The sequence below is a fragment of the Pholcus phalangioides genome, unplaced genomic scaffold (assembly GCF_987345545.1).
Source record: "Pholcus phalangioides strain wild (caught in Gottingen) unplaced genomic scaffold, Ppha-v1.0 ptg000015l_1, whole genome shotgun sequence".
Classification (NCBI taxonomy): domain Eukaryota; kingdom Metazoa; phylum Arthropoda; class Arachnida; order Araneae; family Pholcidae; genus Pholcus; species Pholcus phalangioides.
The window spans coordinates 4,595,564-4,616,686 of record NW_028301608.1 but is presented as its reverse complement, the minus strand read 5'-3'; the positions used below and the strand labels follow the sequence as shown (position 1 = coordinate 4,616,686).

Here is a 21,123-nt window from a genome sequence, read left to right as displayed (position 1 = left end):
GAAACGTTCGTAAAGCTTCAACCGGCGATTCGGGGCTGATATATTATCCACCAGTGTCAACATCACAGTGAAACCCTTATGCAAGCACAACTAACAGGAATATTCAGGAATGAGCTGTTAATCGTACACCCTGCATATAGGAGTAGGACTCTGATTTGCATATTTACAGTGATTTGCTTTGAGGGACAGACCCTGAGCCTCGACTGGTCTTACAGTGATTTGCTTTCGTGCAACGTCCTCTACCGACGGAAATTTAAACTTAAATTTTGTTTCTGAACCAGAAAAATCACCCTTGTTGGGAATAACTTTTTTTGGCAAACCACATTTAAACACACCAATTTCTTCAATTTTTGTGAATTTTCTAACTATTTACAGACTTATTGGACACCCTGCATGTACAGTACTAATTTTACACGCAATCTCTGATTAAGAATGTTATTTTTTTACTTCAAAATAAAGGCATTCATACGAGTTCCCTTTCATGGTCACCCCTCATTTACGGACAATTTTGTCTCGCCGGTATCCGCAAAAGAGGGGTTTTATTATATTAATATCAGTCTCCATAATTCAAACAAAAGAAATTCGTTCTCGCTTTGATTTCTATTAGTATGTGGTAATTTTGGTATTTTCTTCAAGACTTGTGTGTTTTTTGTGTGAATAAGTAAATTTCTACTTTTGTATGTGTTTATTAGGTTTAGGTGTATCAGTTGAATCAAGATGCCAGAAACTTCGAAAGTTGACGCGAATGCGAAGACCCCAATGATGGGCGGATCGTCGGCCCCGGTTCCACAAACTGTGGGTGGAAAGGTAATTGAATTAATATTAATCAATTAATCGTTTCGGTTTTATTTCACAGTAATGAACTGAAAATATAAACGGAAGAAACGAATCAAACAATTCGGGCCAGCCTGTTGCTATACGTGCTGGCCCAAAGTGTTTGACTAGCGGATAATCTCTACAACCGTTGGCTTTCGAATAGTGGTTCCAAACTTTCGTCAGCAGCTGCTGTTTTGGCCTAGTCAATTTCTATCTGCAGCTCTCCAGAATAGAGAATTATAGATATTAGAGATACAAAGAGCCGCTTCAAAGCATCAAATTGCCACACATCCATATCGGCAGCTCACCGCAACACTCCTAAAAAAATTTGGCTACGCCCCTAGACAGAAACCATGACGCGTACACTTTAAGCGACACTGCTATATATATAAGTTACAATATACTATTAACTACAATAAAAATTTCAAATTTCACGCGGTTTCTTAAAATGACACAATTTTTAGTAGACACGTGGCATTTATTTTTAAAAATTAGCTTTCTATACAGTCCGCATGTGATAAAACTTCCATTTAGTGAAATGTAGAACCTGGTCACACAGAAAAGAAATACGGACGGCTAGGAGTGATGCGAGTTTTTTCTTTGTTAACGCACGTGCGCAAGCGGGGGACCTCGTCTGACTGGAATTTAAAACTCGTTTTTCAACTTTTTTCAGCTGCAGAAAGTTGCCGAGTGTGGAATCCTTTGTCACATTTCGAAAAACGGAGGAAGGTGTTCAAAAAGCTCTTTTCCCCCCTCAATTCAATTTGTCTAATTTACGTTAATGAAAAAAAGTACGGTTAATTCTAAGTCTTGAACTCCAATAACTCGAATATCGGTTTGACATCGTAATTTGCGCAAAAAAAGTCGAAGTTTTCACTCAACTCCAGGACTTTCTCCGTATTTTAGTGTTAAAAATGTTTCCCTTCACTCGAAGTTTTCTTCCTTTAAGTCGAGGTTTACCGGAATGAGAGAGAGAGAGAGAAATTTAAAAAAATAGCATTTAGCAGCATAATTTAGCAATAGAATTCAGCGATACAATTTACCAGTTAGCTTTTAGCTATTGAAATTTGCATTAAACAATCAAAAATCGCTGCATTTTTTCGGCGGAAAATAATTTTGCGCGTATAACTTTATTTATGATTCGTTTCATTTGTACGAGTATCATGTAAGCGTCCGTTTCCATAATACAGTAATTACGTCTAGTTTATTTCTTAATGTTCTCATTCAGTAATTAATATTATCAAATTAGAATATAACTTATCTTTTAGAATTTCTTCATCTCCAGTATTTTGACATGTTTCACTAATTCGATATTCGTAAATATCACTGTCATTTTAGTATAAATCTTTTATATCTCCTCTCTCTCTCTCTCTCTCTAAAAGTGGAATTTCCGATAAATCGAACAAACGATAACTCGAAGTTTTTAGTCGGCCGCTGCACATGAAATGGGGGGGGGGGGCAAGCTAAGGGTGTGGGTGTAAAGAGTAATCTTTCCCTTAGGGTTGCAATATTGTTCCAGTGTTGTGCCTAGAAGAGAGGATAGAAAACTTTTACTTCTTTTACTTTTACCGTTGCAGCTGAAAATTGCCCGGCATAAGAAGTGTTAAAATGAAGGGAAATCTGGAATTTCGGGGAAAAGCAAAGGCCGCTAGAACTTATAATAGGTATAAAAAAGGGGGTCATATTGCATTAGGCTGCCCTGAAATCCCCCAAAGGAAAATCTCAAAACTCCTTCGGAGAGAAGTTCATCTGCCAATCCGTGTCGATCTCCTATCCAAAATTATAGTTTAAACACTGTCGTTGGATACCGCCCTTAGTCTGTAAAGAATCCTGAAATGAATCAATGAAATACGACAGTGTAAAATTGTAATGATTGGTGGCGGGGACACCCCGGAAGTTAAAAATGTTGGTATTGCTCGAATAATGAACATAATGCTCACTTGGATATGTATGAAAACCATACGTCACACATTCAAGAAAAATGTCCAGTTTTTTGTACATCTCCCATCGCCCGAACTGCGGGGGGGGGGGGGAATTAGCTATATTTGAATGTGATTGGTGTTGCTGAGCAATACCATTCAAATGTTGGTGTTGCTTTAGCGACATGATCATATATGTTCTGGCGTCCCTGATTGGTGGCATGAGGAGGTGGCATCAATTTGCCCGGGTACCCCTGATGTTGAGACGGACATGCATAAAACTTCCACAAGAAGGAAGCTTACCGAACTTTTGTCCAGGATGGGTATGAGTTACTTACCCCGACCCGGCGAATGTGATTCGCCATACGGGGGTTCCCCGAAGGGAGCATTTATTTTCTCAATCAAAAAAAAAAAATTTACATGTTAAAAATGCATACATTCTATATCACCGGAGCACCATTGGTCCGAGATTAACAATTCACCTTACAAAACTCGGGCAACACCATTAACAACCCGCGAGTAGGGATTTGGTGCTCCCGATTACCACTTTCTAATCTATTCTATAAGTCCAGGATGGGTATGTCCAGTATGACTCGGGGTGATGTGTCGAGTGGTTCGATTTATTATGTAGGTTCACTGGATTCTCCCCCGTCCCCGTATTTTAAGCATACCTATTTTTCCCACATAATTCGGCTCTTGGGTGGGATGGTCATCGCTTTCTGGATCCGTGCCTGGCCCAGGATTCCAGAAATAAATTTATTTTCATTATAAGTTTAGTTCCGATTAAACTAGTTCGATAAATAGAAAGAGTCTGACTCTTGAATAAGGGTAGGGGCCCTGGATAAGACGGGGGTCACGCAAAGAAAATATGGTTCAAAGGGGGCAATGGACTGAAAAAGGTTGAGAAACAGTGCTCTGGACAGACATACCGCGTACTCGTACCCGACAGTGCAAAAATACGCATTATTATTTTTTTTAAAGTAAATTAATAACTCGTATTTGTTTATATACGTATAAAGCTACCGCTTTAAATTCTTGCGCGATCACTCTTTTATTGTCAAAAATCCACCAAGTGGGTGCTTACCCTGTATTTTGTGCGTGTCTGTTTGCTTACGAATAGATATAAACCTTGTATCATCTGTATAATCATTATTTGCGCTAATTATTGAAATTGTAAATATTTTATATACAGTATGCTTCGTTGTATTGCGCAGGTTGCAGCATGGATGCGGCAGAACTTATTACTCGTTATGACAGTGCTGGGCGTCTTGTTGGGGATCTTGCTCGGATTTCTAGCGAGGTTCGGCGAATACAACGATGACGTCGTCATGCTCGTCTCTTTCCCCGGTGAAATTCTCATGCGCATGTTGAAGATGTTAATCCTTCCTCTCATCATATCATCCATGGTTTCCGGTGAGATTTTTTTTCCCCCTGAAAATACAATACATATCTTTAAAGAATAGGATATAGGATATTTGGAAATGGGGTTTTTTTCCCCCCACAAAATGATATCTGGTTTTGAATCTTAGGTTTGGCGCAACTCGATCCCAAATCCAGCGGGAAGATGGGTGGCCGTGCCCTGACGTATTACTTCACCACAACCGTATTAGCTGCGATAGTTGGTATCATTCTCGTGACCATCATCCATCCTGGCGATCCTTCCATCAAACAAGAAGTCGGAACTGGAACCGAACAGAGAAAGGTCTCGACTCTGGATGCTTTCCTCGATTTGATCAGGTGCTGATGACACGCGCTTTCTTCTCAGTGATCGTTTTCAGTTTTGATAGTGGGGGTCTTCAACGCATGGCCACAGCATCGAAGCTTTCTATGCAGTGGCCCACCAACGGAAAGGCTTATAAAGTCAAGAACTTTATAGAAACGCTTAAAAAATTTTTAACCTCAATGAAAAAAATTTATTCCAGAATTATTGAGAAAAACAGTAATTTCAAATTCACTTTCAAAATTAATGTGAGAGAAATAATTTTATAATTACTAAAAGAAATGGTTTTAGAATTCGGTAAAAAATAGTCTTTCTCATAATTCATAATGAAAAATTCATTAATGAAAAGCATTTCCGCAATTATTAAAAAGAAATATGTTCAGAATTTATAAAAAAAATATTTCCAGAGTTAAAAAATCTAAAATAGTTTTAGAACTAATTTAAAATATTTTTGGAATTAAGGGGCCATATTTCCAGAACCAATTAAAAATATTTCCATAATTTAATTCCACTCGACTGCCAGGCGGCGTCGAGTTAGGGAACTAGCTTCTCACTGTGCAGGTCTGGGTTCGAAACCCGGTTCGGGCATGGATGTTTACTAACACTAACAAATTCCCTGGACGGATCATGCTGATCCCTTGGGAAAGCGTGAAGATCACGTTGTTATTATTATTATTAATTATTGCACGAGAATGCATTCAGAATTAATGTAAATCCACATTTGATGAAATATAATTTCAGAATTAATGAATATTCATATTTTTGATGAAAAAATATTTTCAGAACAAGTAAAATTCTCAAATAATATAGAACTCCCTGCAAGACTCGGAGCCCTGTGATCCGTTGGGTTAATTCATTAAAACGAATCTAGACACTTTAATTCAACTTGTTGACCCTCAGAATCTTCAGTGTGTGTGTGTGTTTTTCTTTCTGAACGCAATTTTGAAGATCCCTTCATTAAGAGAGGCCTAGGGACCCCAAACCCTTATTATTCCATTGCAACATTCGTCCAAATAGAAAAGAAACGACACGTGATTTGAGGATAACATACGAATTATAGATCAATTTTCGATCCATTGCCATTACAGTTTTTTTTCTTTTTCAAATTCCATTTTCACCAGGAATATGTTTCCGGAAAATTTGCTTCAGGCATGTTTCCAGCAAGTCGAAACGTCATATAAGAAAGTGAAGCCAAATATAGTTAGACTTGGAGAAAATGCCACCGACATCGTCATCAACGAGACACAGTATGTACTGAAGAGGGAACCGAAATACAAAGACGGAACCAATGTTCTAGGTGAGTTCAAGTTCAAAAAACTGCGAAAATAATTTATACGTTTATAAATTTTCGAGAAATACCAATATGGTAATAGTGTTTTTAACTCTGAGGAGCTTATTTTCAAAAGGGAACGACATTTCCACTTTGTTTCGGGATGCACTTTTCAACGGTATCTGTCGGATATTATGCGACAGGGTTTATTTAAAAGGGAACATTTTAGTTATGTTAAGTTAGTCGCTACTAACCAGGGGGGGGGGAATATATTCACCTTGTTCATTCACTTCGGTATTTATTTTTCATTTAAAAAACGGAATATAAACACAAAGTGGTTGTTTTACTGGTATTAAGGAATTTTTTTCGGAACGGCACATTTTTTATGATCTCTTTTAAAGTCGCGTTTTACAGCAGAACCTCTCGATAACGGACACCCATGGGACCGAAAGTTTTGTCCGCTAACGAAGAATGTTCGTTAATGGATAGTAAAATACATTGAGTCCTGTAGATGCAATTTAAAATAATGTCCATTAGTGGAGGTGTCCGCTAACGGGAGTGTCCATCATAGGAGGTTCCACTGCTGTGTGATCGTGTTTCTTATGTATTTCACGAGAGAAAGAAAGGCAAAAGTGCCTTCCTGGATTAGGTGAAACCTTCTGGAATCCACAGGTGGCGCAGACATTTCCAATTTTTCAGACTTAACAAGCTCCAATCCTAATGAAAAACTAACACTTCCACAAGTTTTTTTTTTCAAAACGGAACATTTCCGAAATTTAAATGTAGATAACTCCCTTGAATGTTGATCAGGAAACGTAATATTTATTCTTCGACCATTTATATATTCTAACTGTTGAGCTATTTTCTACTTTTGTAAAGCAGCCCATTTCGGAAGAAATAAATTTTTTTTACTTCTACTGTAAGTTTAGTGATTGTAGAAATGTTCTTTTGAAAATAAGCTTCTCAATCGAAGATTATATATAATCTCCGATCAATTTAAATATACTTTTATCTAACTTCAATTTCAGGTCTGATCGTTTTCTGCATCGCTTTTGGTCTTTACGCTGGCAACATGGGCCCCGACTGCCGAATAATGGTACATTTCTTCGTGGTTTTAAATGATATCATCATGAGAATCGTCGTACTGGTCATGTGGTGAGTAAATTTATCTCCCTTACACGTATCACTGTTCATTTTCCTCCTTCCTCCTACATGAATCACTATACAGGTTGTCTCAAAGTGTTTGCACAGCGGATATCTCTGCAACACACACAGTTGACGTCAGAAACATACTTTTCTTCAAATGGCGTGCAGTTAAATTTTCCGAGAGATCGTATACTGTACATAAAAAAATACAAAGGGTAACTATATGTAGGACCTTGTTTTAAAACTTTAAATTAATAAAGTGTAAATGCGACTCTGAGAAGTAATTTACGAAAAAATTGCAAATTTTCAAATGCGATATTAACGGAGACATTTGGCACTGAAGTTTTCAGTATTTTATGCCAATGATTGAGGGTGTGATTCATAAATTGCGAGACATAAATCAAATTCAAAGCTGTATAAATTCTGTAATTGTCAAAAAATGTAATTGTAATTGTTTGAATTATTGTGTGAAGCTCTGTCGAATTTACCTAAGTTCTAAGGGCAAATGATGGCAAAGGAATTTATATTTTCACGTGAATTTCATAAAATATACTCGCATTAGCAGAATTTTTTATTTGAGTGAAATTTCTCCAATACAATTGAATATCGGTCCAAAGAGGGTTTTAGAAAGTCTCGCATATTTAATAGAATAGTTCGACTGTATATAGATATAATACATATTTTTGTGGCATTTGCAGGTACTCACCATTCGGAATCATGTCTCTGATCATCGGCAAAATCATGTCTATCAGCGATCTAGCACTAACGGCCCAACAGCTGGGAATGTACATGATAACCGTGATCGTCGGACTCATCATCCACGCTTGCATCACGTTACCTGCCATCTACTTCGCGTTCACTCGGAAAAACCCTCTCACTTTCTTCCAAGGGATGCTTCAGGCGTGGATCACTGCTCTCGGTACAGCCTCCAGGTAATGCAACAATAATATCTATAGCTTATTTCATGCAAATGAAATCTCCGTTCTTGAAAAACACTTGAATTTTTCGTCGTTACATTTTCAGCGCGGCGACGCTACCTATAACTTTCCGATGCCTGGAAGAGAATAATCATATCGATACCCGTGTGACGCGTTTTGTGCTGCCAGTTGGAGCGACTGTCAACATGGACGGTACCGCACTGTACGAAGCCGTCGCTGCCATTTTCATAGCCCAGATGAATGGCATCGAACTATCTGGTGGTGAAGTGATCGCTGTCAGGTAAGTTATATTTCGATGTTATATTTATCTTTCCTTTTTCGGAATGAACTGACTACTACTATTACTACTACGGACCTCGTACACATTCCACTACGGAATTTATAATGAATAATGTACATGCGGAATGTGTGTGTGTGTACGTGTTGTGAACCTGACGCGAAGTTTGTTTCTGCGTGATGCTTGTTATGTGTAGTGCCGCCATCTGCAGTCAATTTTGCTAACCGAAATTCATTTCTGTCCTCATTTGCTGTAGCCTTCATTGACATTACGCATATGTTACCGCCAAAGCCCTAAGTTTGCCGCTTTGCGAACTGGCCGGCCCAGTTGATTCGGCCAATGTCCGAATTTCACGCTTTCGCTTTGGCCGGCCCCGATTCGTGGATCCCTCTATATTCCTATATATGGATCAAGATATCGATATTCAAATTCCTTTGATCATTAGGGTTATCATAGCTAACCATAATATTTATTTATGATAATTATCATAATCATCATATATAAATATAAATGGCCATAATTATCACAAAAAAGTCAACGTGGCGATGACCCCGAATCATAGGGATCGATTCTTAGGGATTTATAGGGATCGTTATATAGGCGCCGGAGAAAGACCGACTTTCGGACCAATGTCCGAAAGTCGGATCGCGAACTGGGCCGCCCGTTCGCGAAGTGGACAAGTTTATTATTTGGCAGTAACATACACATTTATGTATAAAGACATCACATGTATGTATAAAGTACCGACCTGTACCAGGGTGCGGTAGCCTAGGGTCGATAAGGTACTCGCCTAAAGTACCAAAGCATGTTTAATTAAATGTGTCGCGAGTTCGATACCCGGTTTTCGTTCTTGTGAGAAACTTGTTTTGATGGTATGGGGGTAGGAAGTGAGCATTTATGGAATTTCGACTTTTCTGGTATCTCTCCTGCCCTTCCGCCACATTAGGCAGGATAGTCCAGATTCTATTCAGAAAGGAGACACCTGCGCGCACACCCTTCTTAATGTCACTTCTCCCAATTTTCACAATAGATGGCGACACTGTACGGACAAAAAAATCACCACAATAATTTTCCCCAATGAAAACAGACAGCCAAAAAAAAAGCAAACACCAGAAAGAAAAAGAACAAAAACTGATCCATCTCCCATCTCTCAAAATGAATTTTTCCCACCGTCTGGTCGGTTTTATTGATTTGCGGCCTTTGCCTGGAGCGTGGCGATGTTTCCTTCGGCCAAGAACCTTGTCTTTTGTTACATTTATTGGCATTTGTGAAAGCTTTCACAGCCTTATTCAAGCTCTAACCTCAGAAGATTTCCTTTTTCTTTCGGGAGCGTTGCTTTTTTTTTTTTGCCCAGAGACGGTTTGTGATAGGAATCAGCACAGTGCAGTCTTAACGCATGGGGCCCTCCCGGGCACGCTCCGGGGGTCTCAAGTGAAGAGGGGACTCACAGAAGTGAGATCTGGCTGATATTTTATAGAATTTGCCAGGCTGAATATTAGAATATTACTCAGGAAAAGCCACTTGACCCGAAGGCCCATGATGCTCTGAATCAGCATTGTTGTGTTTGCATTCATGGGCGTACCCAGCGAGGGGCAGAGCGGGGCAGCTGCCCCCCAAAAGAGGAATTAAAGTGTAGTAATGGGCACACAGCACAGACGTATCAATTTAGTATCTGTGAGTTGCCTCCCCCCCCCCACCCTCCTCTAATTCATATCCGGGTACTCCCTTGTTTGCATACAATTTCCTTTTCTCCTAATGGAAGAGGTAACACCACCCCCCCCCCCGACATTTGCCGTTGGTGAGCAATGTATTCTCAAAATCCATTCTCCGGTTTTCTTTTTCCGGAGCTGTTTTCTTTTTGTCTTTTTCGTATTATCCTCGAGGCAAGATGGAGCATATTCAGAATGGCATCTGCTCTGTTTGGTGGCAAGTTGGGTATTCTTGGAATTTCGACGGGGAAATAGTGGTTAAAGGGTGTAATCGTGTGGGGAAAAGAACACGCAAAAAATCTCATATTAATGAAGAGATAAATATGTTTCAGAGTGAAAAACAAGAATTCATCCGGAAAAAATAATTACAATTTTGGAAGCCTGAAAAATTGGACAAAGAGGCAAATTTCCCGAAAAATAGGAGGACGCTTGAAATGACATCGGATAGGAGGCCGTAAACAGTAATTATAACAGCACATACAAAATTTCCTTTCAGGATTCTCTGATGATTTCTAATGCTGCCATCTTACGGGGAAAATATAAACGGAAGTGCACTATAGTTTCGTTTCTTTTCTAGTAAATAGCAATACCATTTTCAAATTTACTCTGAAGATTATTGGTATTTTTATGATTTCTTGTTTTTTATAAAGTTGGGTTACCAGGTTCGAAAACCGTGAAAGGAGGACAACTGCGAGCGTACACTCAATGACGTCATTTCTTCCAATTTTCACAACAGATGGCGCCACTATTCCGATCAATGAAACTGGTTATAGCAATAATTTCTCCCAACTCAAACAGAATTGCTAAAAAAAGCAAAAAGAAAGAAAAATACTGGGGATTTCGGCGGCTATTGGTGAATACGTTTATAGGGAAAAAACACTCATATCAATGAAGAAATATATATTTCAAAAAAAGGAGGAAAAACAAATTTTCCCCGGAAAGAAAGAAAATAATTCCGGAAACTTGAAAAGGAGGACAAATAGGTGAATTTTCCGAAACGTAGGGGACGACGCTTGAAATGACATTAAAAAGGAGGACGGTTGGCTACTCTAGTTTAAGGGGGTTGGTGCACGTCAATTTTACGAAATACTACATTTTTCCATTTTTAAATTTTTACATACTATGAAATTTTCTGCGTCTGTGTTAAAGTTTTTGTTCTAGCCTGTATTAAAAGTATTTTTAAAGTATTTTTATATAAACTGCTGGCAGTCATTACACATACTAATGTTTTTCACTAAAATGCGTTTTTCTCAAAACTAGGTTTTTTGTTAGATAAGGAACATTTTTTTTCGAATACCGCTCATTCAAATGACATGAAACTTTTTGTCTCTCAACACTATTCTGTTACATACTTTAACACGAGCTTTTAAGATTTTAATTGTTGGTTACGGTTTTATCGAAATTTAATTCGAAGAACCTGCAACATTTTCAAAACTCATCAAAATTTACCCATATTTTGCGCCATAAAAATTTTTAAAATAATTTTAATAAAGCATCCTCGTGTTAAAATGTGTAAACACTATAGTGTTGAGAGACACACAAAGTTTCAATACATTTGAATAAGCGGTGTTCGAAAAAAATGTTCCTTGTCTAACAAAAAACTGATAGCAGTTCATATAAAATACTTCAAAAATACTTTTAATACAGCTAGAACAAAAACTTTAACACAGACGCAGAAAATTTCATAGTATTTAAAAATTGAAAAACTGGAAAATGTGGTTTTGGGAAAATTTGCGAGCACCAACCCCCTTAAGGGGTCTCTAATTTTTTAACGTGATGAAAAACTATGCTGTATTATGCCGGTATAAAGCTCTACATATCTCTGATACTTAAGTTTTTGTAAATTTTCAACAAAAAAAAACTCATAAAAAATAGCTTGTGTGCGCATTATAAAATAGCATGGCATGTCAATGTAATTGAATGAAAATTGATTCAAAATGTATAAAGAGGAAACTGTTCAATTCATGAAATGAAACAAAAGGTTCAGATGTATTGTCAATATTTCATTGACTCAGTTTTAAATGTAAAAAAAATTTTCGAAATTTAAATTTTAAATTTCAAAATTTAATTTTAAATAAGATTGAGTCAATGAAATCCCAAACTTTTGTTTCATTTCATGAAGTGAAGTTTCCTTTATACATTTTGAATCAATTTGTATTTAATTACATTGATGTCATTGTATGTTATCATGTGCGCAAGCTATTTTTAATGGATTTTATTTTTAAGATTTGAAAAAAATTAAGTATCAGAGATATGTAAAACTTCATGTGGCACATAATAAATATATACAATCAAGAACACGTGTAAAAAATGATTGGAAATAAATCAATGGCTAAATACCATTTTTAATTGTATTTCTATTAGAAATAGCATAATTTTTCACCATGTTAAAAGATATGAGACCCCTTAAAAGCTGATTCTAAAATCATCAGATTATATTTCTTTCATTTCAGTTTTTCAGATGCTAGTTTAACATAACTGGCAATTATTTTAACGCACTATTTTTCTATTTAGTTTGACCGCAACAGCAGCAAGTATCGGTGCGGCGAGTGTGCCCAGTGCGGGATTGGTGACGATGCTTCTCGTATTGACGGCCGTAGGCTTGCCAACTCAAGATATATCCATGATTGTCGCAGTCGATTGGCTTCTGTGAGTATTATGCGTTACATAAGACGTTTCAATAACTTTTTAACATCAATGAAAACCATTAATTATTTCTATTAAATGCACAATGTCGTGGCTAATGTTTAAATAAGTGAAATAATGAACCACTTCCACTTCAATGACCAAATTATTTGATCAAAGTCCGAACTACAGAAAAAGTCCGTTGTAACGAGTAAGACATACAACGAGAATCTCGCTGTTAAGTGATTTGCTAATTATTGTCAAAGAGCTAAACTGTTAAAGATACAAAAATATTCGTTTATAGCGAGTTTTGAAATTTAGGAAGCTTCCGTTATAACGCCAACAAAACTCAAAAATGCCAGTTTTTCTTTGTATCTCTAAGAATTGAGCTAAGAATGGATTATTATCACTTACCGTAACAAATGCTCCCGATAAGCGCTATTCTGAGGCACCTCTAGCAAAGAATGCGCACAGAATAACTCACATAATTTTTATCTATTTTCCTATTTTCCTATTCCTAGATTTTCCTAATATAAACAGGACTTTTGTCACTTTCAGTGGTTGACAGACGCGTTAATTGTTAAGGTTTATTTGACAGAAATTTGTCTCGTTTCCGAACGGCTTGACAAATAGTCTTTAAAAATCTCCCGAGTAGCGGGAAAACCATTAACGAGTCCATAAAGTCATGAAATTTAACAGTGAGATAATAACTGAGAATTGTAAAAGTTTGGTAGGTTGATCAAATCATTTTGAGAAAATACGAAATTCTGAACAAACTAATTACTGGGATCAAAAAATGAATTTCAGGATTGGAGAATCCTGTCCATTTGGCAGTATCAGAACCAAAATTATCAAAAAGACATTATTTTATTAGTTCGTCTGAAAAGTTTAAGCGCAAGATGCAAAACAACGATGTGAAATCAAAAACACAAATTCAAAATGACGTGTCGGGGAGAAAAAATGGTTTCAATGCATAAAACCAAATTTTTCAGGAAACGGATAAGGAAGTTTTTCTTTAGAAATCTAGTTTCGCTTTCTGCGCATGTCACAAATTCTTTTTCTACTGAGTATGTATGTATGTGGTGGATCGTTTTTCCATCTGCGCACTGTGACTAAAATCATTGTTTCCCCCCCATCCCATGCCGTATCTTTCTTCCTTTATTACAGCGGACTGAAAGCATTTTTGCTTCTGGTGTTTTACGTGTTCGAAAAAGACGGTTCTAAGCTATAAAAAAACCACAAAAATGTTTCTGAGAAATTGAATTTCCTACATGTTATGCCGAAACAAATACTTGGAAAGAAAAAGTGATTTGTCTCCTCCGGGAATCACTTTTCTTTTTCCAAATATTCGTTTCGGCATAACATCCAGGAAATTCAATTTCTCAGTATATTCCAGGCCGAAAAAACATAATTTCTTAACGCAAAAATGTTAATTTCGATTTTTTTTTTTGGACTGAAACCGTTCCCCCCCCCCTCTACCGCCGACACTTCAAATGATATGCAGAGGTATACAGGGTGTTGCCTTGAAGTGGCGACAAACTCCTCGGAGGGGTGATATAAGGCATCAAAAGGAACAAAAATCGCCATAGAACCGACTGAACGTGCTTACGTTTAGTCGGTGAAAATCACAAGAACACTTGCGAAGGGTGTGATGTCGAGTGGGACAAAAAGCCAATAATATAAGTGGAAAAACATTTATTTGACAGCATGATTGCAACTTTGCCTGTGATGTCAACAACTTCCGTAATCATTTCTCTTCGTCTACTTTCTGACATTGAACTGTGCTGCAACGGCTGTTTTGCAATCATTCTGTCAAATAAATGGTTTTTGCACTTATTATTGGCCTTTTTGTCCCACTCGATGTCACACCCTTGATAAGTATTCTTGCGATTTTCACCGACTAAACGTGGTTCTATGGCGATTTTTGTTCCTCTTGATGCCTAATATAATTCCTCTGAGTCCGTCGCCACTTTAAGGTAATATCGGTTGTTCCCTGTATAATTGAAGTGCAATCCAAATTCATTAAAATAAATGTATTTTTATTGAATACATTGCTGATAGTTGGTTAGAATACTATATATTTTTATTGTTGTGGGGAATCACTGTCTCAAAAGTTTAAGGGGCCGTTCAAGTATTACGTCATCATTGATGGGGGGGGGGAGGGATTTCCGATTTGCTGACTGTTGATGACAAGGGGGGAAGGGGGTTTGGATAATGCTTACGTCATCAACCACCCTTTATGAAAATATGAGTTAGGATTCAGAGGGGCAGAGCTGATGACGAAATTTCGCTGACAAGGGGAGGAGGGGGTCAGCGTTCTGCTGACTTTTGCTGACAAGTGGGGGGGGGGGAGTCAAAAATGGCTAAAAATTTGCTTACGTAATACTTGAACGGCCCCTAAGCACTTTATGCAAATTTTAAAGAAGACACGTTGTGTCGGGGCTGAAATGACGTGTTTTTGGAGCGGGATGAAGCAAAGGGGAAAGTCTTTTTGATAGTGAATCAAAATGCCTAAATCATCGCAGTTCGCGAAGGAGGAGATTTTTAGAATTTACAAGTGCAAATCTCAGAAGGTGAGACTGATGGACATATTTCTAATGTTCTTAACCTATCAAATCGTGGTATATGTCTAGTACTTGCCAAAGAGAACGTTTTTGGTGTAAAAACCGAGGTCTGGAAGGCCAAATGCAACGTGTATTTTGGTAGACAGAATGCTCCAGAGAGTGATGTCAACTCAAAACACGTCTTTGTACAAAGTAAAAAATGAAAGAAAAAAATAATTTTTGTGGCTAAATATGTCAAAAGATACAATACATAGACGTAGCCGAGTGGTCATGGTGACGGACTCGCATGCGGAGGATCCGGGCTCGAACCCCACCAAAGCCACAGTGGTGGTCGGCTGAAGTTGGTTTCCTGTGGTTCCCAACTTCGAACTGTCTAAGTCTGAAGTAAAGTAATTTCGAACTAAGTCCGGTTCTAAACCCGATCCGTGTTTGTCATACTTCTTTTAGGATTTGAGAATGCCTATAAAATGCAGTTAAAATCTGCAGCTTTAGTTGACAAAAGAAAGCGAAAATTTAAAATTCGCTTTTAACGAGAAGTCCGTTATAACGCCAATTTCCCGATGATTGTGAGCTGTCGTTATAACTGACTTCATGAAAAGATAAAATACTTCGGGTTTTTATTATTTTAATATTAAAATCACATTCAGAAACTGAAATCATTCGTTTCGAGCAATATCGTGGGGATGACGTAAACCAGTGGTGCCCAAAGTGTGGGGTCACGACACCCAAGCGAAGAATAATTTGGAAATTAGATGATTCTTTCTAAATCACACTGTACATCAAAATCAAAAAACACACACACAAGTCCCAACACGTCCAATTTGATAAAACACCACCGCCAACTAAAACTTTGTCCCGGAAAAATGTCCCGAAAACCCGGGATATATGGTCACGTGATGTGGGGTCGCGGGATAAATTTCTTGTCAAAAGGGGGTCACGGATCAAAAAGTTCGAGAACCACTGTTGTTAATAATGATAAACGTTAATTCCTCTGTTGCATCCAAATTTGTGCAGTTTAATTTTTTTCAAGTTTCATATTTATTTTACTAATTGCTGTATCTTAACAGGGATCGCATCCGAACATCAATCAACGTCCTCGGCGACGCGTTCGGAGCCGGAATCGTGTACCACCTCTCCAAAGCTGAGCTGGACAAAATGGACGCCGAACTAGCCGCAAAAGAAGAGGTCGAATTGGTGGTCCCAAGGAAATTCTCGATCGCGGCTCGTGGTAGCCTCAGTGACAAAGGTCACGCGAGCAACTACAAGGGAACTGACGAGAGCCAGATGTAAATACACAATAATAATAATGATATACCGCTGCTGCTGGACACTCGCTCCACGACCAAGGGCACAATTTTTGGTCACGCTGAAATGGATTGCGACGAGAGGCTTTGTTTTTTGTGTGCGTGACCTCCCTTACACCATCCTTAAACTCTGAGACACAAATAATCGTCACTTAATACCAATTTTCATTTTAATTATTAAATAATCGAAATGGTGGAGAGTAAGGCTCGGAACTATATATTTTTAAATGTTATCTCATCTTTCGTAATAGTGTGAACTTGCCATTTCACTGTATCCTTATCGATGTACGAGCAGCTCCTTAATATTATTATTGTTGTTATCGATTATTTTTTCTGGTGTCATCTCATCGTCCCTCTGTACCAGCATGGAGCTTACATTTCAGCATACGATCCGCTTACGCTGTACAATAATTACCGCTGGTTAGGAACGAATGTTTCTTGTTTACGATTTTTCTGTAGTCTTTTTCATTGTTGCTGTAGTCAAATGTCCTCTTCCTCGTCCTCAATGTTATCATCGGTAATTATTATTCATTATTTTTTTCCTTTTCTTTATGCTTTAATGGGAATAGTTTCATTCAAATTGAACGGATTTCGGACTGTATGTAACGCTCGGGTACAAGACATGTTTCTCTCATTGTCAAATTGTAATGGTGGTCTGTACCCAGTTTGTAATCACTGAAGATAGAAAGAAAACACGCGTATCACGTTTTGTTTCGGCCTGTAACCGTTCGAGCATTTAATGCCGGCAACATGCAAATTAAACGTCTTTTTATACTATATGAACTGTATAATGCAAAAAATAATGAATAAATGCAAAAATTGAATAAAAACTTTTTTTCCTATAAAATTTGTGGTTTTTTTCCCCCGCGCTTAGAATTATCCTAAAGGATCTTATACAGAGTGTCCGGGCTAAAAATATCCAAAAGTAATAGCTTTTACACCACAACTCAATTATTAACCTCTCCAATGGATTTTTCTTCCCCAATGCAAGAATCCATCAAAACGGGGGAAACGATTTTTTGTTGGAAAAATATTATTCTAGTAGATTTTTTTTTTTAATGTTGCACAAAAAGAGGTTTTGAGAGAGCGATGCTACAACACACAAACACCGTAGACGATATGGTACTGTATATGTACCATATTGGGGTACGTCTACGACCGAATATTCGTCATTATGGCAGGTAGCGATTTTCGGCAGAGGAACAAGTATTTGAATCTGATTTGTTTTTGGACTAGAAAACAAGCCTCGTTCATACGAGGCTTTCGGAAGCCTGATTCTACCTGGAGAAGATGATGGTTTAGGAAGAAAATTCGTCTCTGCCTCCACGGGGACTTGAGAGTCTCGAGTCCTCCTTAACCATTTCATTTCATAACGTGCACCACCCAGGCTCTATCGACCATTGACTTTTTTGGAGTTAAAAAATTTCACCATTCTTTTTATATGGACATCAGTTTTCCATAATAACCTCTGCTAGGAATTTCACAAAAAATAAACCAACCAGAGATATACCCATGTGATAAGGTGGTGCATTTTATCGAATGCATATGATTTTTCTCTTATTCATAGCCCAGGGAAAAAATTCAAAAAAATGCAGATTTCCTTATTAGAACTGCCCAAAAAAATTTTGAAATCGTAGTATTCCTCCTCCGTTAAAAGTCCTTTTCACTGAGGAATTAGAAGACCCTCCTTTACATGCTAAAGAAATTTCTAAAATGATTTTATTTACGTGATCTAGCACTATCAAGAAAACTCAACTGGGTCCTAAGGGGTTGGCCAAATGATAAACCCCAGATTCGAAATTTCAGAATTTTTTTCAAAAAAAGAATGAATTGTACGTCCATAGAAATTGTCTTTTGTGGGGCAACCGCGTGGTCATACCAGTCTCCGGGAGATCCGTGTGTTGCACGCCTTACATCTCTGTCATCTAGGAATAGAAAGAATGAAAGCTCTCGCTCGCTCGTTTCTATGTATGGTGGCAAGGAATCGCGAGATGACGACATAGACCGTTTCGTAAAGCGTGGCAGTATCTGTCAACCGACTCGTAATTCCCTTCCAAAAGCTCCTGTGCATCCATGGGAGATTCAAAGCAAACCACGGTCTCGTTTGCACGTGGACTTTGCTGGTCCATTCCAAGCACAGCAGTTCTTCATCATAGTCGATGTATTTTGGAAGTGCGTCATATGCATTCCAAATCGGCTGGTGCAACCATTGATGTTCTTCGAGAGATCACGGTATTCCAGATGTCATTGTCTCCGACAATGCAAGCCAGTTCGTTTCTTCAGAGTATAAGCTTTTCTTGCAGCGAAATACCATACGACGTGTACTGATTTCTCCTAGAAAGCCTCCCAATAATGGTAAAGCTGAGCGAACTGCGCAGACCGTCAAAGATTCAATTCGACACTCTGAAGAAAAATCAGTTAGTGATCAAGCTGACGTCTCTGAACCTGTCATACCTGCAAAAAGTGTCAAGACAGCTCCCGATCCAGTGGTTATAGACCCTCCGACAGTGACTGTCTCAAGTGAGAGACCCAAAAGGACAATCGCTCGTCCGAGGTGGTTAAAGAACTTTATCACTTAGAGGGAAGGGGTGTTGTGATCTGGCAACACTCCAGACTAATTTACATATCAACAACGAGCGTTGGTGGCTAGTGATACGCCCACCACGTCCCAGGATTTCGTTTTTCCATGCCATAAATTTACCAAAAACGAATGAGCCAAAGAACCCAATCTGGGGTCCCTGCTCCAAGATGTAGGGAATATTCGGCTGTGGGGCTCCAAGATGGGGGGGTGGCATATTCCCAAGCCATCTGTTCCCTCACGGTTTCTCAGAATCTCCGTCGTCAAGATATTTGGTGCTCCCGTTTTCAGTCAATTTATGGCATTTAAAAACATAAAATATATTAAATTCTTCAGTCCAACTGAAGTCTACTGAAGGCCACCCGTTACAACGTACCGCCCGGGTGTGACACACCCCTTACACCCTCGCTTAATTAAGTCACCCCGTTAACACTGCTTTTGTACGTGTTCGTCATAGCAAGCAGAATCTCGAACCATCCTTAGCTTTCTGAGTTCCCACTATGCGGTTTCTGCATAGCAAGAAGAATAAACGCTCAACTTTGCAGCCGAGGTTTAAAATGCGAGACAGACGATATGCAATTAGTTTCGAGCGAGTTTTTGAAGAGGCTGTAGTTTGAAACGCTTTTATTCATTAAAAGAATGCTCATGCATGTCGGTGACTTGATATGGTATCCTGTTAGCTCCGAATCCCGTTCCATATTGAAAGGAGTCCATTCGTACTCTACAGATGAGCTAGAAAATTCCGGACCATGAAGAAATCAGTAGAACAAGCGAAGAAGCGACTCCTGAGGGAATATAATGCCATCCTGGAGGAACCCGTTCCTTACGTGAAGGCTCATCCCTCGCCAACGAACACCCTCGTGTGGCATTTCGCCATCGTAGGCCCACCGGAGACTCCGTACGACGGCGGCATCTACCGCGGACAACTGCAGTTCCCCGAGATGTATCCGTTCAAGCCCCCTACCATCACGATGTCCACCCCTAGCGGAAGGTTCAAGCCGAATACGGCGATCTGCATGAATATCTCCAGTCATCATCCAGATCTTTGGAACCCGTCGTGGACCACCTCGTCGATCTTAGCCGGATTGCTGAGCTTCATGGTCGAAACAACACCGACGGTGGGAGCTATAGAGACATCCACGGCGACTAAGGTGAACCTGCGGAAGGCCACCTACGCTCACAACCTCCGAGATCCCGTCTTCTGCGAACTCTTTCCGGACTTGGCAGAGATTTGTCGGGAAAAAATGCAAAACTCGTGAGCACCTCGTCGCGTTTTCGGCCGGACTTGCCGTCCCAGGTTCAGCCAGTCAGTTGGTTCTCCAATACTCTCGTAAATTGAATATTCGTTCCTTTATGTTTCCCATTGTAAATAAATTTCTCCGAGTTTTTCGCTTCAGAAGAAACGTGTGCATCTAGTATACTTAAAATTGACTAAGGGTTTGGGAGGGAGCTGTGATATCACCCGTAAAAATCTTTATTAATTTTCTCTAATCACACTTTTTTGCATATACTTCAATAAAATCTGCGCTAAAATTCGTAGCCGAGAGGGCGCCGACATGAAGAAAACATCATGTGGGGCTGAAAGTTGATGTCGTCCCGTATGTAGGTAACAAGTGCGTGTGCAGGAGAGAGAAGGTTCATTGCATCGTTTTTTAAGAAATTATTGGGGGAGGGGCCTCAAATGGCTTCAGCCCCTAAGTCCCAGCGCCTACGTCCTCTCCCAAAGGTGAGGCTCAGAGCAGTTTTAAAGGCATCTTGGGTCCCCGGACATAGATTTTTCAGATATGGAGCGCCCCCACGATCCCCCATTTCACTATAAATGCCTGCTTATATTTACATGATTGATCTCAAAAATCTTAACCAGATCTCATTATCAAGAGGCCCCTTTGCATTTGAGGTTCCCGGGGCCCTCCTTATGCATTAATACGGCACTGGTGTAGTGGCAGGGCTCCAGCCTTCCAACTTCGGGGCGTGAATACGCGCGCGCGAGCCAGTCTCCCATTTGAAAAAGTCTCTTTGCAGAGAGCAGGCAGACCTTCAACTTGACACTTGTAAAACATGAAAATTTAGGGGTATTTAACATCTTCACTTCAAAATATGGAAGACAGATGGCAGCACCAGCCATAACATGAAACAATCACGATTCTGACATCACAAATACGTTATTTTGGAGCCACATATAGGGCCGCAGCTATTCACATTTTGGAGCCTCCGTGTAATACGGAAGTCCAACGAGCTGTTAAAGTAATACGGAAAC

At 39.0% G+C, this 21,123-nt stretch overlaps 1 protein-coding gene and 1 pseudogene across 2 annotated transcripts in view; both read left to right on the top strand.

Annotated features, from left to right (window-relative positions):
* LOC149075294 (excitatory amino acid transporter-like) overlaps positions 1-17,135 on the top strand; it is a 78,874-nt gene extending 61,739 nt beyond the window's left edge. For both annotated transcript variants that reach the window (XM_089242638.1, XM_089242639.1), the window contains exons 2-10: positions 693-807; positions 3,950-4,148; positions 4,265-4,472; positions 5,577-5,752; positions 6,754-6,880; positions 7,570-7,803; positions 7,895-8,089; positions 12,310-12,444; positions 16,052-17,135. In XM_089242638.1, the coding sequence (XP_089098764.1) occupies positions 718-807; positions 3,950-4,148; positions 4,265-4,472; positions 5,577-5,752; positions 6,754-6,880; positions 7,570-7,803; positions 7,895-8,089; positions 12,310-12,444; positions 16,052-16,274 (1,587 nt within the window). In that variant the 5' untranslated portion in view covers positions 693-717 and the 3' untranslated portion in view covers positions 16,275-17,135. The remainder of the gene's footprint in view (positions 1-692; positions 808-3,949; positions 4,149-4,264; positions 4,473-5,576; positions 5,753-6,753; positions 6,881-7,569; positions 7,804-7,894; positions 8,090-12,309; positions 12,445-16,051) is intronic.
* A 2,480-nt stretch (positions 17,136-19,615) lies between these two features.
* LOC149075293 (ubiquitin-conjugating enzyme E2 J2 pseudogene) lies at positions 19,616-20,125 on the top strand (annotated as a pseudogene).
* Positions 20,126-21,123: the final 998 nt, after the last annotated feature.